This window comes from Coturnix japonica, chromosome 14 (genome assembly GCF_054131305.1).
Source record: "Coturnix japonica strain WE chromosome 14, WE-NBRP24, whole genome shotgun sequence".
NCBI classification, from domain to species: Eukaryota; Metazoa; Chordata; class Aves; order Galliformes; family Phasianidae; genus Coturnix; species Coturnix japonica.
In genome coordinates, this window is record NC_140676.1 from 17,087,163 (window position 1) to 17,106,767 (window position 19,605).

The 19,605-nt window shown below is 43.9% G+C and overlaps 1 protein-coding gene across 1 annotated transcript in view; it reads left to right on the top strand.

Annotated features, from left to right (window-relative positions):
- NPTN (neuroplastin) overlaps nucleotides 1-19,605 on the top strand; it is a 44,911-nt gene that overhangs the window by 13,190 nt on the left and 12,116 nt on the right. Inside the window, exons 3-5 of the mRNA XM_085514913.1 lie at nucleotides 5,529-5,876; nucleotides 9,674-9,845; nucleotides 13,391-13,485. Of these exons, the coding sequence (XP_085371039.1) occupies nucleotides 5,529-5,876; nucleotides 9,674-9,845; nucleotides 13,391-13,485 (615 nt within the window). The remainder of the gene's footprint in view (nucleotides 1-5,528; nucleotides 5,877-9,673; nucleotides 9,846-13,390; nucleotides 13,486-19,605) is intronic.

Genomic DNA, 19,605 nt, shown 5'->3' on the forward strand with positions numbered 1-19,605 from the left:
AAGCATGCAGTGTGTGAATGTGGAAAGGATGAATTGGCAGCTTGCAGTCCTCGCCCTGATCTGAGTGGCTTTTTCTTATGGAAGAGGCAGTTGGAGCAGAGGACCTTCAGAAATCCTTTCTAGTCGGAGCTCCCTGATTTATAACCCAGGAGCCGGTCGTTCCTTCATGTGTCTGTGCGGAGGAGTTTCTGTTGGCTGTGCAGGATGTATTCCCAGGACGGCCTCACAACAGAGAAGGTTCGGAACCATTTACTTAAAGGCTCCCTAAATTTTTACTTCAGAATTAGTCGAGCCATAAATCTTTTTTGCACGTCAGACTGAGCAAGGCTTCCTAATGCACTGGGGAATGTTGGTCTGAATCCAGACAACGTTAATCCTCCTGTCTGTGGACTTGGAGAAAGTAATCCTCAGGTTTCCTTCTCTGTGCAGTGAATCTAATGCTCCATCAAGGGCTCATGCATTTTGTATGATGCTCTCTGGGTAATGTTTTCCTCCATAGCAAGTTGTACCCTGCATTTGTCTGTATAAAGCTGCAAGATGAGATTGCAGGAATTAGGTTCTTGAGCAGCGAGAACCCTGTGAAAATTAAACCCTTTAGTTATTGGTGGTATGAAACCAAACCTGTTTCTTATGGTTGATATGATTAAAGACTGTGTTCTCTGGTGATAAATGAGTGGGAAGCTGTGAAACTTGCTCGATGATGAGTGAAATCAGGTGGTATGTTTCAGTGTTCTGTAGAATGGAAGTATTTTCACCCTTCTCTATCTGGAGTATAGGCTGTCACTCTTATGTACAAATATAAATTAATTTCAAAGACTTCCTTTTAATAAAGGTCAGTATTGGAAAGGCAGTAAATATTAATTAGGCTGGGTTTTTGTCTGCCCACATGAAGTATGAGTGCGATACACTGTCAGAGGGATTGTGGTCTTTCTTTTTCCACTTGGAAAAAATTATCTCATAATTAACACCTTTTCAGTGAAGGAGAAAAACGTGTTAATTAGGCAGAGTCCCTGTTAAATAGCAGACTGTTGTTTGGGCTTCTCCAGATGATGGATGCAGTGGGAAGATGGGAAGAGGAGCTGGATGCCTTCTGATGTAGCTTCTGATGTAGCTTGATACAAGTTACAGGTGAGATTTATCAAGTAATAAAGTTGGAAATAGGCTAAAGTGAAGGAAATCAAAGCCACCTTAGAACACATGTATATATATGTGATTCAGTACTATAATTGAGTCATTTCTTCTTCCCTTCCTGGAACTAGGAGGAGTGCCAGCTACCCTTGGAATCCTGCGATGATACAATTGCAGCATTTCAGAGGCGTGTTGGAGCGTTTACATTGTGTTGTGTTCTTCCATCATAAATCCTCATAAGTGCACTCTTACATCACTTCAGGACTAAAGGTCCAGTGGTTTATCTGCTGTGTGTGCTGGCGGTCATAAAGCTTGGCATGGCTTCACCTCTGCAGAGCCTGGGGAATGCTAGTAAAGGGTTTTTGTGGGGGAAAATATGTATTGGCACCTGTAGTTTCTAGTAGCATTTAGGGAGAGGGTATCACAACAGCTTAAAAACCAAAAGACCTTATTGAGAACTTCAACCCTAATGCCTACTTCTGGTGGTAAAACCTCAGTATAAAGAAGATGATGGTGTTTTCTGGTGACATCTGTGTCTCATCTGGGCTATTTTGGTTAACTCTAAACAAGACTACCTGTGTATTCAACACAAGAATACCTGCATTTCATGTAGTCCTGGCTGCTTCTGTCATTGTGCTGGGACAGGCCTAGTGTTACCTCAGCTGACATTCATCTGCATTTTCTCAAAGACAAAACCTGATTTTATTTTTAGCATCATTTTCTAGGACTGGATGTTAATTTGGGTTAATTCTCTCCCCTTTGCTTCTCCAGTGCCATTGGCATTGATTCTTTTAGTGCATCTTGTGTGGAGTTTCAGTAATGAAGGAGTATTTGCATCGATGTCACAGTCACTTTGCAGCTAAGGATGACTGTCAGATACCACCTTCATGCTGTTTTTTGACTGTGGGTGTATTTTGTACTAATTGTCAGTCTGTTCAAGATCCTTTTTTTTCTGTGCTCATTTAAGCAAGTGAGGAATTTAAGCGCTTTGGTCACTGTGATGCTGGTTTAGAGCTATTCAGGAATTGTCTTCTGTGCATGTTTGCATTGGTCTCCTGCCAGGGTAGGGTACAAGCTGCTGTACCAGGCTTCAGAAGCTGGTCAAAATAGCAGCTCAGTGTTTCTCCATGAAGAAGTGCTCACGTCGTGGCTGTGTGCAGAATTCAGCTCTGTGGTTACACGCCAACATCGGCAAGTAGATGAGCTTCATTGCATCTCCCACACGCATTCTTAGGTGGATGCTGCTGGCTCTTCTCTGGGTTCTGTCACTCAGGGCAGCGTGTTCAGGGCTGCAGCCATTTGGGTTGGAAAGGGTATTGCTGGTATGCAGAGCTGCAAATCATTTATGTTCCTAAGCTGGAATGCAGCTTGGCTTGGCCTCGCTCGCTTCTGTCCAACAGGTCGCTCAGATATTGGCCAGCCAAGAATTAAGAATTAATCTGAACAGGCTTCTTTCTTTGATAGAGCCTCATCAGTGGAAACAGGCGTGGTAAAGCTGAGCTTCTACACTTAAAATCTTCTACTCTCCCCTCCTGAACTCCAGGCAGTGCAGAACTCTTCTGTCCTTCTGGCTCTGAGAGTCTGCTTTGTGTTTCTCTTGCTGCACACGGAAACTTCTGCCTGCCCTTTGTTCTTTCTGTTAGGCAGATAACCATAAATTATTAACAGAAGTTTTGGGTTGGAAACATAATAGCGTGCTTTGTTTGGTCCATCTTCTGGACTGTCATACTTTCTTTTACTTGCACTTCAGAACATCTGGTAAATAGCCTTGTGAGGAATATTTAACGCTGGATTATTCCTTGTTCTTTTGTGCACGACTGAAGTTAACCTTTAGAAATACCACAAAGCACCTTTTTCTTTGAATGAAGAAACCTCACTGTGTAACAGAATAACTTGCAGATGGCTATGAGGGTAAATACAGCTGTCATTGATAGTACTGAAACTTCCTGACAGTATTTTCTTTTAAGCATTTGAAGGTGCTTATACCTGCTGTAGAAGAAGGTAATATCCATGTAAGACTTGGGCTGTTCTGCTCCTCCTTTGGGATCTTGAGGTACGATGGATCCATTGCCTCCTTCCCCAAAGCTCTGACCTTTGCAAGCAGTTGGACCGTAACCTCTCCTCTGCTCTGTTCTTCTGACATGGGCTGACGTTTGCATGCTGAAGGCTGAAATTCTTCTTGCCATGGGTGCTTCCCTACAATTTTTTAACAGGTGCCAATATAGGCGGTTTCTCAGTTGTCATTTTGTATTAGTATAATCTTGATATGCTTCTATTTTGCCATGCAGTCTTTATTCTGATGCTCCTATTTCTAGGGCTGTGCAGAACATGACAGTAACAAAGCAGCAAGTGCTGTGCAGAGGAGAAGACCAAGTAAGGAAACTGTTGGGCTCGGAAAGCCTCTTATGTAAGCAGTGAAATCTGCACAGTGTCATTTTTTGTTTGGTTTTGAACCATTACAGAAATTACTGACAATTGCCAAAAAGCAGGAAGGAGTGCTTCGGTTTCCAGGCTCCTGTTGTGTTGCAGCAAACATTCAGTGTAACGTTCAGCTTTATTTTTCCTTCAGCCCTTTCTCTTGATGTGTCTGCTGGGCTCTGGCAGGTCTCAGCATTTCTGTGGCTTCTGGCTGGGTGTTTTAATCAGAAATGTCCCTCTGGCAGATGTGCAGTAGCTGGGAGCATTGCCTTGCCTTGACTTATTGGTGCCATTTGATACACCGCCGTTGCTGTTTCACAACTGCTGAGCATACAAGTGTTAGCCCTGGGTTCTTACCTGGAGTTCTTCATGGCCCTGACAGTGCTTTGTAACACTCAGTTTTTCTTAATCTGCATGAGGCCTTTTCTGCTGCCTTTGTTCCCATTTTTCCTCCCCTTGGAATCTTGTGTCTAACCTGGAATATCTTTTGAGACAGCACTTTTTGTGATGGGATGGGGGAGATTATTGGAGCCACGCATACGGAAGGCATCGTTTCTGAGTTCTAGATAGTGTTGCATTGAAATTTATCATAATCCTGGACATTGGTTTTTGAGAGGATTTGGAACTGATGGAAACTCAGGGTTTAGAACTTAAACCCTGAGAATATTTACTGAGGGGTCCTTTGGATGCTGTCATCCTGTTTAATCTTTTCTTTTTAGGCTTTGTGCACAAGTTATAATATTTTAAGTGTAGCTAATATGGCATCACACTCTCAAGGGAAAGCTTTTACCAGTCTGCATCACTAAGCTGTGGAGAGAGGGTAGGCTGTAGTGTGCTGTTGCTTTCACCCTTTGTATCCAGTAAAGCGCTTTCAGACAGCTCTTGGTGCTTGATTTCTCCCTCTTTGGAAATGTCAGGGTTCCTTGAATTGGGGACAGTCCAGCAGAGCAGGATCACAACCGGGTCTGCTTTGTGAGCTGAAGCAGAGCTGTGAGAGCAGTGTGATCCTTCTTAGCCCCAAGGAACAGCACGGTGTTCTTAGCATTGTTTCTAACTGCCGGTAATTGCAGCACCTCTGTTGCAACACCTTTTCCTCCAGCAATGGATTATTTGCAGCCGTATTTCTGGGAGCACAGAGCTCACCTGGCTTTAGTGCTGGAATGTCAGGCTAAGAAAATCCTCATGGAATGGGTTTGTAATTGGAATGATTTCTGGTGCTAATTGACCTTTTTTGCAGCATTTGTGCTTGTAGCTGTGTGAAGTGCTTCCTAATGTATGCCCTTCAGATATTGTACTGTTGAATTAACAGCCCTCATCCCAAAAATAAGCCATGTTTGTTTTTCTTTGGGTGGGGGGATGTAGTTTGTGTGGCACTCTGCCTGCAGCTGGGAGCCCTGCAGCCCAGGGAGCGCGGCCATCTGACGGGTTGTGCTGCATAATCTGTCTGGCCAGCTGCATCGTAATCTTTTAGTTTTAGGGGGAGGCAGGCATGTGGGGGGAGAGACCGGCTTTAAGGCAGCACAGTTTTCAATAGATATCTTTGAAAATAGGATTGAAGGACAGTTTAGCGTGTCTGTGCTCTTAACGTTGCTTGGAAGCTGGTAAGTATTGAAGGATTTCATGCCATAATAAGAATATTTTGAGCTGATTGTGAACGTCAGAGCAGCATCTTGATTCAAGAGGCAAACATTGTATGAAATGAACAGCACCAAAGGTGCTCCCTAACTCATGGGGTGACCTTTCTGCCTGTGTGCATACAACTATATCCCTTTCACCCCCGTGAATGCTGTGCTCTCCAAGTCTCAACCTTCAGCTGTGAATGCTCAGTGTTGTGCTTTTTCTCTAAAAGTCATGTTAACAGCTGTTACTGTAGATTGCTAATGTCTGATCTGACTGTTTTCTGTACCTCATTGCTTTGTTCTTTATGAGATCTTTTGTTTTCTGCTGCTCTGTCACTGCGTTTCTGCTGCCCCTCCCTCTAGCTGGGTTTGTCAAGTCGCCCATGTCAGAAACTAAGCTCACGGGGGACGCCTTTGAACTGTACTGTGATGTGGTTGGGAATCCCACTCCAGAGATCCAGTGGTGGTATGCTGAAGTCAACCGGGCTGAGTCTTTCAAACAGCTGTGGGATGGCGCTCGGAAGCGCCGTGTCACCATTAACACGGCCTACGGGGCGAACGGGGTGAGTGTGCTGAGAATAACCCGCCTTACCCTGGAAGACTCTGGGACTTACGAGTGCAGGGCCAGCAACGATCCCAGGAGGAATGACTTGAGGCAAAATCCCGCCATAACGTGGATTCGAGCCCAAGCTACTATAAGCGTCCTTCAGAGTGAGTCCGGCACCCTACAGTAGTGGTACTGTAGTATCTAGAGGCAGTCTAGTGTCCTTACCTTCCCGATGTCCCCGACTGACCCCCTGCTGCCTCGTCCTGCTGTGGTGAACCCAAGACCGTTCCTCTGCCTGTAGTGCTGCCACCTGTCTGTCTTCTACTTAGGATCAAAGGACTTGGGACAGTGTGGGGATGTTTCTCATAGCTTGTGTGTGAAAGCAAGCCTGATACTGAGTATGTGCTCCTTCCCTGCCCCCATTAGACCTGCGGTAGGTTTCCAGCCTGATGCTAGCTTCCCCATGAGTGCCTTTATATTTGATTTCTGTGTTCCTCCCAGGTCTAACTACTGCATTATTTTTAATTTCTTCTGTTCTCTGAATTTCCCTTGAATTCCTTCCTCACGTGATTTTGGTTGCTTCTGTAGAGCTCCTTCCCTTTTCGTTGTGTGTGACTCTTAAATGTTTCGATTTTTCCATGAAGTCGTGGTGTTTCTTTTCCTTTCTGAACAGCAGCATGTTTCCTGATGAGTTCTCTGATGCAGCAGCACTGAATTTATGCAGCTATTCATAATCCAGCCTATGAAAGGGGGGGAAAAAAGCCTCCTCCAGTGTCGAAGTAATAACCTTTGCTAAACAACTGTCGTCTGAGAATGTGACCTTTAGCAGGGGAAAGCTTGCAAAAGCAGAGAATACGGTAGACAGAGAATTGCTTTTTGGTGCCTATATTTCCAAGTCCTTTCAGCCTTTGGCTGGCTTTTAAAGCCAGTGCTGGATGAGAGTGGAAATTTATATCATGAGAACTGGTATAGAAGAGCCCTCTTTCATTTTGTGTAGGGTGATAGTTGATGATCCTTATTTGCTAACAAGATAAAGCAAATGAATAATGACTTAAAGGCAGAGCAACTTAAATCTGCAGTGTGGGCCTGGATCAGAGACCCCTCTGGGAAGTGGAAATGAAGTCCATGCACGTGGAAAAATGGACTGTGCCAACCCAATGGGTGTGCTTGAGAAATGGAGGTGGCGTTGGGTTGTTGAGCTGAAACCCCTTCGGCTTTCAGTCCCAGTGCTTGCTCCCTCTGTCATCCTTTGGAGACCAGGTCCTGAAGGATCATTGCATTGCCTCCAGCAGCAAGAGCTGAGTACGTTTAGGAAATGATACTGCCCTAAGACAAAGCTCAAATACAGTTGTCTTGCAGGAAGTTACATCTCCTGGAATGCCCTGCACTAAAACCCTTCGTTCCCCTTGCACAAGGCCAGTCCCCGCTGTCTGTTCTCCTCTCAGTGTAGTCCAGTCAGTTGTAGCAACTTACAGAGGGAGAAAATCCTTTTCATATGACACGTCAGTGATGGTGGCCACGTCACTTGGAGTGAATTGCCGTGAAGATGTCTCCATATGGAAAGTGGGTTTTTCCTCTCTCAGGCCATTGAAACTAACCTCCTCTGGGGACTGAAGGCTAACCTCTCGTTTTCCTCCCCAGTTCATGTCATCTCCTTGCATCTGCTGCTACTAATTCTGGATTGTGTATCGTGACTTCATTGCTAAGTGCCTTGTGACTGGTATAGTTATTCCAATTCTGTGTCTTATTCACGCTTGTGTGTGGGGGAAGAAGTATTGAGCTGAATATTTTAATGGTTTTGCTCTGTGACATTTTATGTTGAGAGATGTGACCTACTGTTGTTTGGGAGGCAGAGCGCTTCGACATCAAACTCCTGCTGGATACAGATAAGAGGAGAAGCTGACTTCCAAGAGGATGGGGAGCATCGTATCTGACACTGCCCCGAATGTCTCCCAGCTGTATTCTGTGTGTGAGCACAACCTGCCTCCAAAACAGGAATTTTGGCTAAGAGGGGCTGGAGTTTCCAGCTGTTGGTGCCTGGTTTGCTGTGGGCTCTGTTTGACGTCAGCACCATGGAAAGAGAACGGAACATCAGCTGGATCGAAAGAGCAGAGAAGTGCCACTTAGTTTTGAAAGTTAGCACCTAAGAGCTTGATCTGGCTTCAGTCTCATGACTGGTTCGGATAATGAATTTTGCTTATGGGTTATTTTACAACTGGATTGTACATAAAACAAGCAGTGCAAATGATAGATGTGTGAAAGAAACTCTTGCATCTTGTTCTTTCAGTTTGACATCTTTGGTTGTCACTGTCCCAGTGATATTCCATGTGCAGTTTGTCTTACAGAGCTAAATGAAGTTAGAACTGCCTGAATGCTTTCATTTATTACAAACTAAGATAATATAAACGCAGGTCAAAGATGTGGATGCATTTGACTTCAGTCCTCTATTGTACTTCAGAAAGTTGTGGGTTACCTGTGAGAAGTGTCAGGGGGGGAAAACAACACAGCTACAGTAGCAGCAGTTTTTCCATGGGTAAAATGGGAACTGTAATTTAAATAGCTCTGATTTGTGGCCTACACACTGAAACAAGGAGAAAAAGGATATTCAAGGCTTCCGCGTGGCTCTGTCAGGTTTTCAGGAGGTAGATAATTTTTTATGCCTGTTTTCTGGGCAATAATCAAAGCATTGTATTGGATAAATGGATGTTTTATGCAATGAAAATTAGTGTTTTTTTGACAGGACTGCTATTTCCCCCTCATCATTCCATTAAGTAACTTGTTTTCCAAGTACTTGTCAGATGAGTATCCAGAAGGCTGCTTGGGTATGACTACATTTGTATTCCAAGTATCTTATGGCAAGGCAAAGGGGGAAAAAAACCCTCCTAAAAACAATTAAAATCCTTTGCTGACATGCAAAAATCACTGAGATGTTCATTATTGACCAGCTTCACCTTGCACTGTGCTGACCCAGCTGCAGAGCAGGCGGCTCTTGCCTCGTTAACACATTCAGGTATTTCCATCAGAATAATGGAAAGAATCCCGCAGTCTCCCTAAAGCTTTGTCATACTCTGTTCTATTTTATTTTTAAGTGAATGCTTGTAACTGTGAGCCCTGCAACCTGCTGCAGCCAGCAGGGAACACCACGTGTGGTCTCATCATGAAATGAGACTCGCTTTTTTCATCATAAATGTTTATGGTTCAGGTTGCTTTAAAAACCTGACTCCAGTTTAAACATCGTGTATATTCCTGTATTTTATTCTTAAGCATTAAGGCCTGCTTTCAGCTGTTTTTCTTCAGACTCGTGTCCTATTCAGTGGGTGTTTGGTCTCTTTCCACATACAGGAGAAGCTGCTCTGCATCTCTCTTGTGTTGAAATGTAACTAAGCTCACATGCTCCGCATGGCTTTGTAATTGCAGAGCGATGCTCATGTCTGGCGTGGAAAGATGGGCAGGTGCAGACAGGATAGATTCCTTAGGTAGCCATTAGAGTTTTATTATAGTGAAATGTTACTCAGAAGATGTGCCTTGGGGGGCTGTTCTCTGTAGAAAATGGACTTGTTTTAAATCTCAGCGCGAGCAGAGGCGGAGTTAATAGCCAGATTGAAGATGCTTCCAAAGGAACAGCTGATTTCTTGTGTGTATGCCTTTGGGACGTATATTTACCTGTTCCTTGTTCAGCGGTGTTTAAAGATGATTGAGCTGCACTGAAATCTGTAGCAATGTTACCAACTAAAATGAATATTTTTTTTCTTTTCCCATATAGGGGAGCTGATCCGTAAGGTGTTGCCTTTGCTCTGGTGGTCAGCTGTTTTATTGTGACTTTCTTGATGTCTCCCAAATTAGTGCAGTGATGTTCCTCGTGTAGTCTCTTTTCCTTTCCCTTTCCTCCTTTGAATTTTAGATTAGCGTGGCACATCTACCAGTGAAGATTTCTTGCTACTTAATGCCTTGTTTTTTCCAGAGCCAAGGATCAATGCCAGCGAGGACGTAACCATCCAAGTTTATGGCCAGGCCGCCATCACATTACAGTGTAACCTCACCACCAGCCCCAGCCCCCTCTCTGCCAGCTACTGGGTGAAGAATGGAGAAGAGATTCCTGGCACTAGAAAAACCTCAAACACTACAGAATACAAGTAAGTCTCCTTGGGAAAAATCTTGTGTTATGTTGGAGAATGCCAAAACTGGTAGAGTTTAAGCTTTGGAGCTGCTGTTGGGATCCTGAGACTCAAACAGCAAGCCTTGCTTTCCTTCCCTTCCAGTATATTGTGCTCTTATCTCTGTCCTGCTTACATCTACCTGAAGATGAATTTTCAGCTGTGCACTTCTGTTGTACAGGGATAAATCACTGCAGCAATCAGCTGGTTTAGTCATTTCCTGACCTTGGAATGTGAAGAACTGTTCTCTGAGTGTTGTCAGGGCAGTACTTTGAAATGATACCAAATCTTGACTAAACTAGCAGAGCTCTATCACGTGCTTCTTGTCACTGTATCGGTATTTTCAGCATTAATGTGTTCCACGTGTGTGTGCTCCAGATTTTTATCTACTTCCCATCTACGGATGTGGAGGAGAGCAGAATGTATATGGCCAGCTCTTCCATTTCTCTGTAGCTTGCACCAAGCAGAAATCCTTCCAGGGTTCCTGCACTCCTGACTTTCTAGACATGGAGTTGATGAGAGCATAGAGAACGTGCTCAGTGATGCCATCAGAGACCTGTCCTGTGTATGTGGTTTCCTTGCTGTTTTCCCTCCCAGGCTTTCATTTCCTTCTCTTGGAGCTAGAATGGATCTCAAGCACAACCTTCTGTTCAGTGCTAAGCTAAATTGGGAAGCACTTAGGGAACATCTTAACCACCTGTGGTTCTCTTTGGAGAAACAAGACCAGTTTTGAGCCTCCTTTTTAGCTGTTACAAGCGCCAGCAAGAGGAGCAGGGTAATGCCTACTGTATTACAGTGCATCTGCTCTACTGTGCCTTGTCTGCTGTGTGCTTTCCTGGCTTCTCTGTATTTGCTACAGTTCTGTGGGCTCTTTACTGCACAAATGGCACAGAATTAAGAAATGCTGTAGGTTTCCATTGCCTTGGCAAGGTGAAAATTCACCACGAAGTTATGGAAGCTGTACTTACTTTTGACGAAGCTGTGTTTTTGTTCTTCTGTTTTACTTTCCCCTGCAACCCACCTTGCATTATTTGTTTGGGTTTTGCAGTTAAATACCCTAGTTCTGTAAATAGATGCTGTTAAATACATAACCACATACTCATTGTGGCTGTGTCTGAGATTTAAAGGCTTTGCTTTATCTAGAGTTGAACTTGATGAGCAGCCTTGTACAAAAGCACCAGCTGGAGTGGTGAAAAAGGCACATTGCATCAGGATAATGGAGGCTCATGGGTTAACAGAAACTGCCTATCAAGGTTAACTTAGAGAAGTTCTGTTCCAAGCTAAGGGTGGGTTTTTTTTCCTTCTGAATTTCTGTGTCAGGTAAAATGTTTGGAGTTTTCAGTTCCTGAAGGAGGAGTAAGGTGATCAGAGCTGAGAAAGCCTCCCAGTTCTCAGTGGGTGAGGAATATGGTAGAGCAAACAGGAGCAGCTTGAGAATTTGGTCAATTTCAAATATAATCTTGAATTCCTGCTCCTTTATAGATTGCTTTACTGCATGCTGTGTTTTGAGGCTTTCTCTTTCAGAACTGCATTTGATGTGGCCATGAACTTCTGGTTTACTTTATTTTTCAGATCCAGAAATACCAAATAATGTGAGGATTAATGAAAGCAGTGGTAAAATAGTCATAGTTCAGAGGTTATTTGTCTTGAGCATTTACTTCATAATGATTTGCTCACATTATATTTCATTTCCTTTTAAAAGAACAGGTTTTGGTTCTTAGTGTTTCAGTCACTAATTCGTGTTGGTTTTAAACATATATATATGTATTGATACACACACATATGTGTATATCAATGTATATATGTGTTTGATATATATGTATTGATATACACACACATGTATATACATACATATACACACACACATATATATACATATATAACAGACTACAGAGTTAAGCTGAAGAAAATGTCTGCCTGCTGAAAGGTCTATGGCTGTGAAAAGCTGTGCTCTTCCTGGAGCCACAGGGCAGGGGGAAGCTGTTGGCTGAACACGCTTGTTTCAGACTCCGGTCTGTCTTGAAAACTTTGCAGCTGTATCAGTTTACACTTGTAGCAATGCCGTACATCAATACAGCTCTTCCAGAGGCTGCATGGTTTCACTCTTTTAATGGAATCTATGTACAACAACAAATGTTGCTCCTTGTCACCACTTAAAAATTGACTAAAAAGTGGAGACCAGAGTACACTTACTTTAATATTAGTGCCTCCAACATTTACAGAAACAGAGGTTTTCTATGTGTTCCACCTTGAGCTTTGAGACAGCTTCCTACTGGAAATGTGCAGGTAGGCTTTGTCCCATAGCAGCTGGGTGAGGACTTTGCCACCCTTCACCTGCCGTGTCAGCGTGTGCTGCTGTTCTGAGCCAGTGCTTTTCCAGCCCAGCTGCCAGCTAAATTGCAGTTATGGCTTTGATGTTTGATCATCCTTTATCATCGAGATAATCTTTTTCAACTCTGGAAAGTGGGCATTACCTTTATCTGAAAGGCATAAAGTTTATAACTAACTTGAAGTTTCACTGATGACTCTGGAAAGTCAGTGCTGTAAAAGCAGTGGAGACTTGAGTGAAAGCACAGTGTCAGACTGGGCAGCTTTTTCCATGTGACTAAGCAGTTTCCATGTGTAATTAAATTCTTTTTCTCCAGTGTTCTTCTCCAGGATTTCTGTTCTTCTGTGTCCTATTCACTTAATGTTGTCTTTTTTTTTAAAGCCTTTTGGAACATTGGGGACAACTCCAGCAGTATTTTGTTTATTCATTATGACGCTGGTATGCCATAATATGGTTCCATACTCCAGGATATCTACTGTTGATTAGTACTTGAACATATACGTAGCGCTTTGAAGTAATTCACTTCCACAGGCTTTTCAGTGGTCAACAGAAGGTGGTGAACTGGAAGTCAGCATCGTTTCAGGAGTGAATTTTACTTTCTCATTTGTCGCAGCTACAGTTTTCTTATGGTTGCCGTGCATTTGTTTCTACCTCTGCTTGCTGTTATTACATGGACCTGTCCTGATTTCCTCAATGGCAGTAGGTTGCTCTTTAGCGCCTTGCTTCATGAGCTGACCAGCTTTTGCAGATGTTTCCATACCTACTTTGGCTCAGGGAAAATTCAATGGAGCGGTCCTGTATCTGCTATTAAAAAAAAGAATGATGTTACATGAAATAAGAATGACGTGGGATGCCAGCATGTGCTTTGTTTTCTAGTTTAACAGTTCCTTTCAGTGCAGGTTGAGAAGTGTCTTACCTGCCTATTTTACATGCAGGCTGTAGTGAGTAATGAACGGAGTCCTTCTTTGCTTTCAAACCAGATGCAGCTTCTCCAGCTCAGTTGATACTGGCTTCTGAGGCTACACTTCACCCTTTTTCTGGGCAGAAGACATTAAATAAATTGAATTTAACAGCTATAATTTGTTAAATGATTAAGGTGGGGGGGTGGGGTGGGAGGGGGAGCATTCTTATCCTGTTCTTTTTGGTTGCTGACATGGTACCTAACACAGTTCATGTGTTCTCTCCCTGTCTGCAGGATTTTGAAGCCCAGAGCAGAAGAGTCAGGGGAATACTTGTGCGTGTTTGTGTTTTCAAACTCTCCTGTAGCCAACGCCACTATAGAAGTGAGAGGTACTTTTTTTGTTGTTGTTTTCTTTTGTCTCCTGTCCCTGAAAGAGAAGTGCTTTCACTGCCTCTGGCACTCAGTGTTTGTACAAGAGGGCTTGGTTTGTCCTTCCTTGCAACAACAAGTCTGTATCCAGTCTTTGGTTATAACCTCAGAGGAAGTCTTGCATAAAATCCCAGAGGTAAGATCTCACCAATGCAGGAACATGAACATTGCTCTCATGGAGGGCACTGAGGTACCTTCCAGCTTCTGTGCTCCTTTGGCAGTTCTGGCAATCACAAAGGACTGTGCCTGCCCAGCAGGATGAGGAGCTGTCTTTCCATGAGCACAGACAGCTGTGACTTCCTTCCTGTTCCTAACGGTGAATGAGGCCTCCTGAGTGAATTCACAGTGCTTTGAATTTGTTCCTGAACGGAGGAAAAAGTAAGAACCAGCATCTCACACGTGGCATCTTGGATCTGGTGTATTGTAGGGTTTTGTCTGGAGACTGTTCCAACTGCTGGGGGAGCCTGGGTGCCAGTTTGGACAGATGCCCTATACCAGATTGGGGTTTTCTGCTTTCATGCATGTTTTTTTTTTTTTTTTTTGTTTTTTTTTTTTTTGTATTCTGTATGCTGGTACTTGTCTGAAATCTTCAGGACCCTAAAATTGTGCCTAGAAATCACAAAAGTGGAGTGAAGGAATTTTGGGTCAGATGTGCTCTTTGCACCGAGGCTTGCTGTAATTCTTGAACAAAAGAACAATGTCCGAGATCTATAAACAGAGAGAGTGGAGATAGTGGTGTGCTGTACAGTGTTAAGTTGCTGTTCACTTTGTTCATCGATTAACTGTGGGAACTGCAGGACAGCACTGTGGCTGTGGTCACTGCAGTGCAGTGGTTGTGTTCGTTCTATGTCCTCTGGTGAGATGGAATGGATGTATTATGGCAGCATTGTTAGCCAAAGACAGATGGGATCAATCAAAAACTTGATTAAAAGTTCTTGCAACCAGCCTATGTGTGTCTGGGGTTAGACTAATGCTTGTTTTATGGCGTACTGTAAATTTGTTTGGAATTTAAATGAGCATTACTTACTGTCTTCATTACATCTCCAGCTTAGACATAGAGCTTCCTCTGCACTGTTGGAACAGCTGTGGTAGGAAGGAGAGTGCTTTAGCATCCCTGGACTGTCAGTGCAGTGCGTCCTTATCTACACTGTGTTCATTGACTGTCTAAACTGGGCACTGCAGACCAGTAGCAAAAGCTGAAACCTTTTTCCTGGGAGTTTCTGGTGCCTCATTGAGTACTGACAGGTTCCTGAACGCAGCGTATGGAAGTGGGACTAACACAGCAGTCTGTGCAAAGCGACAATGCACAGTAATACTGTCAATATCTCTCTTGAGAAATAAAGTCTCTTGAACTATACAATTTCTTTGGGAAGATAAATATTGCCAGATAAATAAGCAATCCGATTGATGCTGCACCAAGAACAGCTTGCTGACTTCCTATCTTGATTTTAAAAAGCTCTTTAATGATCTCGCATATAATAATCTCTTGACATATACCCAGCATGATGCGGTACCTCTGCCAAGAGGAAGAAAATGTCGAATACACGTTCACGTGAAAGTGCTGCAAGTTTCTTTTGGCCTAAGAAGGGGTCGGCACATGGAATTTTTTTTGCATCCTGCTCTTGCACTGTCACTGCTGGATCTTTCAATATCTTAATTAAGATCTTAGTTCTTTCTGCCTTCTCTAGGCTGCTTTCAAGAGTGACGAACTGCTTCCAGAGTCAGGAAGAGCAGCTTTGATAATGGATTGAGTAAGACCCGTTCCAGATTTGTATAATCTGTCAAAAGACCTTTTGGAAACCTTTGGCTTAAGGCTTCTCTGCCGTCCAGTGGCAGAGAGGTTTACACAGGGACAGGGGATTGAAGATTCTAGAAAGAAAAGCCAATATATCTGATTGAACTACTGGCAGTGAGGGCAGGAGGAGAATGATAATTAATCCTCCTAACTACTTTTCACAGGTAATTTATGTTTAAATACAAACGAGTAATCATCAGTTAAAAGTTAATAAGCATTGCCCTGGAGGTGTCACACCTGCAGCTTGTTGAGCAACTGAAACTCAGGGACTTGGTGAAGTGTTCTCCAATTCCTCCTTGCAGCATCGACAGTGTTGCTCCTTGGCTGAAGTGTGGAGGTTGTCTGAAGTGGGCGGTGCTGCTGCTAAGCAAAGTGGAAACTGGGACACATATATACTGATAAACTGGAAGTGTCTTGGTTGTTTAACTGGTGTTACATGGAGACTTGGTGTAGCCATGCATTGGGATTGCCCTTAAAGCACAAGTTAAAATGAGCTTTGTAGTCTCCCTGCAGTCCTAGCACTGCAGGTAAATTTATTATGCTTCAAGAGTATACTTTCAAGTTACTGCTCCTGGAAGAGCCATACAGCTAAATACACATGGTATCACAAATATTCTCTCAGATATAAAAGTCTGAATGATAGCCATCCCAGTTGCAAAGAATACGCAGGCTTTTCTCCCATTCTGCAGAGAAGGGTGTTCTTTATGATTATTGCAGGTGGGTGTAAATGTTCTGTGTTCTGCTAAAGCAGTTCTAGTTATCAAATTAAACTGATGTTCATACTGCTTGATGCATGGAGATGTGAACCAGTTGTTCACTGAGGCACGTGCAATGTGTCAGTGATGCACAAACCTTGCTGGGCTGTGCAGATGCTTTAATGTAGTGGTTATCTGCATGTGTGGCCCTTAGAAGCGTTTGTGGACAAGCAGTTGTAGACAAATTTATTCACTTAATTGCTGCTTGTAACTGTATTGAAGTTTCTGTGTGCTGATGCACATAGAAAAGATGGCCCTGAATACAAGAATGCCTGTGGACCAAAATAGTGACTCTCTGACAACCTGAGAACAACTCTAGCAAATGCCTCGCAGCAGATGTAGCCCAGGGTACACCAGTGCCATTTGCCTTTTATGTAATGATGCCTGTTTTCTTCTTCAATCTTTACAAGTGCTGTGTAGGAAGAGGGGAGCTCAGAAACATGAGCGCTGCTGTCTGGCTTTTTCATTGCTCCCCTTCTACACTGCGGAAGTACCTGCAGTGCCACTGTTTTAAAGCAGGAGCTCTGCACACTGGAAGATTAAAACAAGCAATGCAGCTCTTAGAAGAGTTCTGTGCCATCTTTCTGCTGTTATCAGGGGCCTTGGAGAAGAAGGTAGAAACAAGTTTTTCTTGTCTTCTGATGCTCTGCAGGCCACCACAGCAAAGAAGCAGTGAGAACCAGATGGTGAAGAACACGCTTCTAGTCCCCTCTGGCTGCCCAGAAGCTGTGCAAGCACCAGAAAAGTTATTGATGTAATATGACTGGTGGATGGCATCTGCCTTCCCATCCTTTCTTTTTGTGCACCTGGAGATACAGAACTCCCTGTTGCTTTTTTCTTTGTAGGCCTTTCTACCATCATGATAGCATTCTTCTGGCCTCATTCTTTTATCCCTTTCTTCTGCACCCTCATCTTCTCTTGTATTCAGTTAGTTGCTATTTCCCAATAGCAAGAGCTCAGAGCAGTGTGAGAACATCAACCATACCAGTTTGTCCCAGTGCTTACTGTATCCCCTAACTGCAGCTGTGTCAGAGGCTCTGGCTTCACACCAGTAACCGCATCCGGAACGCGAGCTGTCTGCTTGTGCTGTGGCTCCAGCCCAGGCTGCACGTTGGAAAACCACTGGATGTTTCAGCAGCCTTGGAAGCTCTTGGTTTCCTGACTCCTGACTGTCTTAAGGAATCTCTGCAGCAGTTTCACAACGCCGTACCAGAAGGGAAAGAAGAAATTGGACATTCTGTAAGCACAACTGCATCTTAAAGCAGCCTTAAACAGGAAAAGGAAAATGCGTGTCACGTTCTCCCAGGCTGTAGTGCTTGTGGTGTCCTTGCTCTCCACCCAGATCATAAAGGTAGATGTAGGTTTGGATTGTAATGCAGAACAAGAAAACTTCCAGAGACCTTTTACTAGGTCACCCGTAAGATGGAATAGTTTTTATGGGTAAGAATATTTTTAGGTGCATTTGTCCTTGCTTTGGTTTTGTCTTTCAGTGGAAAACCTTGAAAGCGTTCTGTTATCTGGGACATAGTTTTGCAACTGCTAGTCATGTTAGTCCTCCCCTCTGTTTTAGTAATGCTAGCCAAGTATCTTGAAAATACTTGGAAGTCAAGGACTGAAATCCTCATATATATATATATGTATATATATATTTCATATATATATACATAGATTATTTGTTATATCCTTGTTGTCCTTCCATAGGGACATCAGCCTGGCTACAGTGATGTGGGACCTGACACAGCACAGTGCTCACATGTGTGTTTTGCTGAATGCTGTTGCATAAAAGCTAAAGTGACATCTAAATCTTTTACCAACAAAATCCGCTTCGTTCTGTGCTTTATGTGTTACTGGCGTTGGAGTAGGATGGTGAAAAGCTTCATAGGAAGAGGTTGCTCTGCTGCTAAATCTGTGATTGAGGTCAGCTGCAGCAATATTTTAAATGTAGTTTGTACAGCAGAAGGCAATTAGCCAAACGTTTTGATAGAATAAGTACTGGAAATGTCTCAGCCGAAGCTCCAAACCAAGCTGCATCAGATGCCCTGAAATATTAATATTCTGTGTAATGCTCCCTTCAGACTGTACAGAAATAGTCCCTGCCCTCGCAGAGCTGGAAATGGCTGCTGTGTAAGTGTACCCAGCAAGGAAAAGGCAGAATGTGCTCTTGTCACTGATGCTGTCATTGGGATAACATGGCGAAGATGGGCTCCTCCTCTTAAATAGAATTCTCCTCCCGGCTGTGGGAGAACTCTGGGTCACCCTGCACTAAAAGTTACCATGTCCTAGAAAGGTCTCTCTTCTTCTCATTGAACAAATGGGCTGGCTGCACCTTGTGCCCTGCACGGCTCTGCTTCCAGCCTCTTCTGCTGGGAGACAGCAGCAAAATCTCAGTTGCTGTCAAATGGAGGCTGTGTGGGGCTTTACTTGGAGCTGTGAACCCTCTTTGTTTTTTTCCTAATGCAAGGAATTTGACAACCGTGGAGTTCTAAATCAGGGGCTGTTCCTTTGTTTCTTACTCCGCTTCTGCCAGCCTTCCATTTTCTCCATCACTCTCGGCCAAGCCAAAGCCATAGGGAAGCCACTGAGCTTACCTAAGCAGCGTGTTGGAAGGGCAGGGCAGCTGCTACGGATGTTGGACATTCTGAAGGTGTAATGCAGCACACTTAACCCTAAAGCTGATTGATTTTCTGCTTTGAGAGGTTTGACAGGGAGGATAATCCTCAGTGTGTGACTTGTCAAACATTTTCCCAGGGAGCTGTGGTGTAACTCTTGGGAAGGGCACGTCCAGCTGATGTTGCCCAGTTGCACAAGAGATGTTGCTTGTGTCTGCTTTGCGACAGGTCAGAAATGAAACGTTTAACTCTTCTGACTTGCAGTTGCAACTGAGCTATCAAGAAGCTGTGATCCCTCCTTAGCCCTATCTGTAGGGTTTGTCGGTGCTAAAGGCAACTTTGCCTGAGTAGCCCCTTGGGATAATAAACTCCAGTTGGTGCCCAGGGTCTTTTCCTGGGCTTCTGAGCTTGGACTTTGACTAGATTAACAGATCAGCATCCAGCGATCACACAGCAGGCCACGTGTGGCGTAATTAGCAAGCTAGAAAGCGAATGGGCTTTAAAGGTGGTCACAACAGCACCAAAGCCATCTGCTTAAGTGAAGGTTCAGGTCGGGCACTTGATTGATCCAGCGTAATCCATCGTGAGGCATTAGGCTGCAGTGAGCTGCTGCAGGGAGCAGAGGGCTAGTATTTATAGTCCAGTCTATTCAGTGTACTCTCAGCTGATGGTTAGGGCTGTGGTTTGCTGGTTGTAACCCTATAGCCCCTTGTATATACACATGCAGTGTATATGCAATGGATATTTGCATGTGTGCTGGATCAGACTGTTCTCTTGGGGAGATTTTGACTTATGACGCATACGCAGCTGCAGCATCACTGCGAGGCGTGACGAGCACGTTACGCGTCATGGCATGTTTGTGGCCCAGATCTCCAGCTGTGCTGCGAGGAATAGTGGCCTGATTCAGCTCTCAGAGCTTTG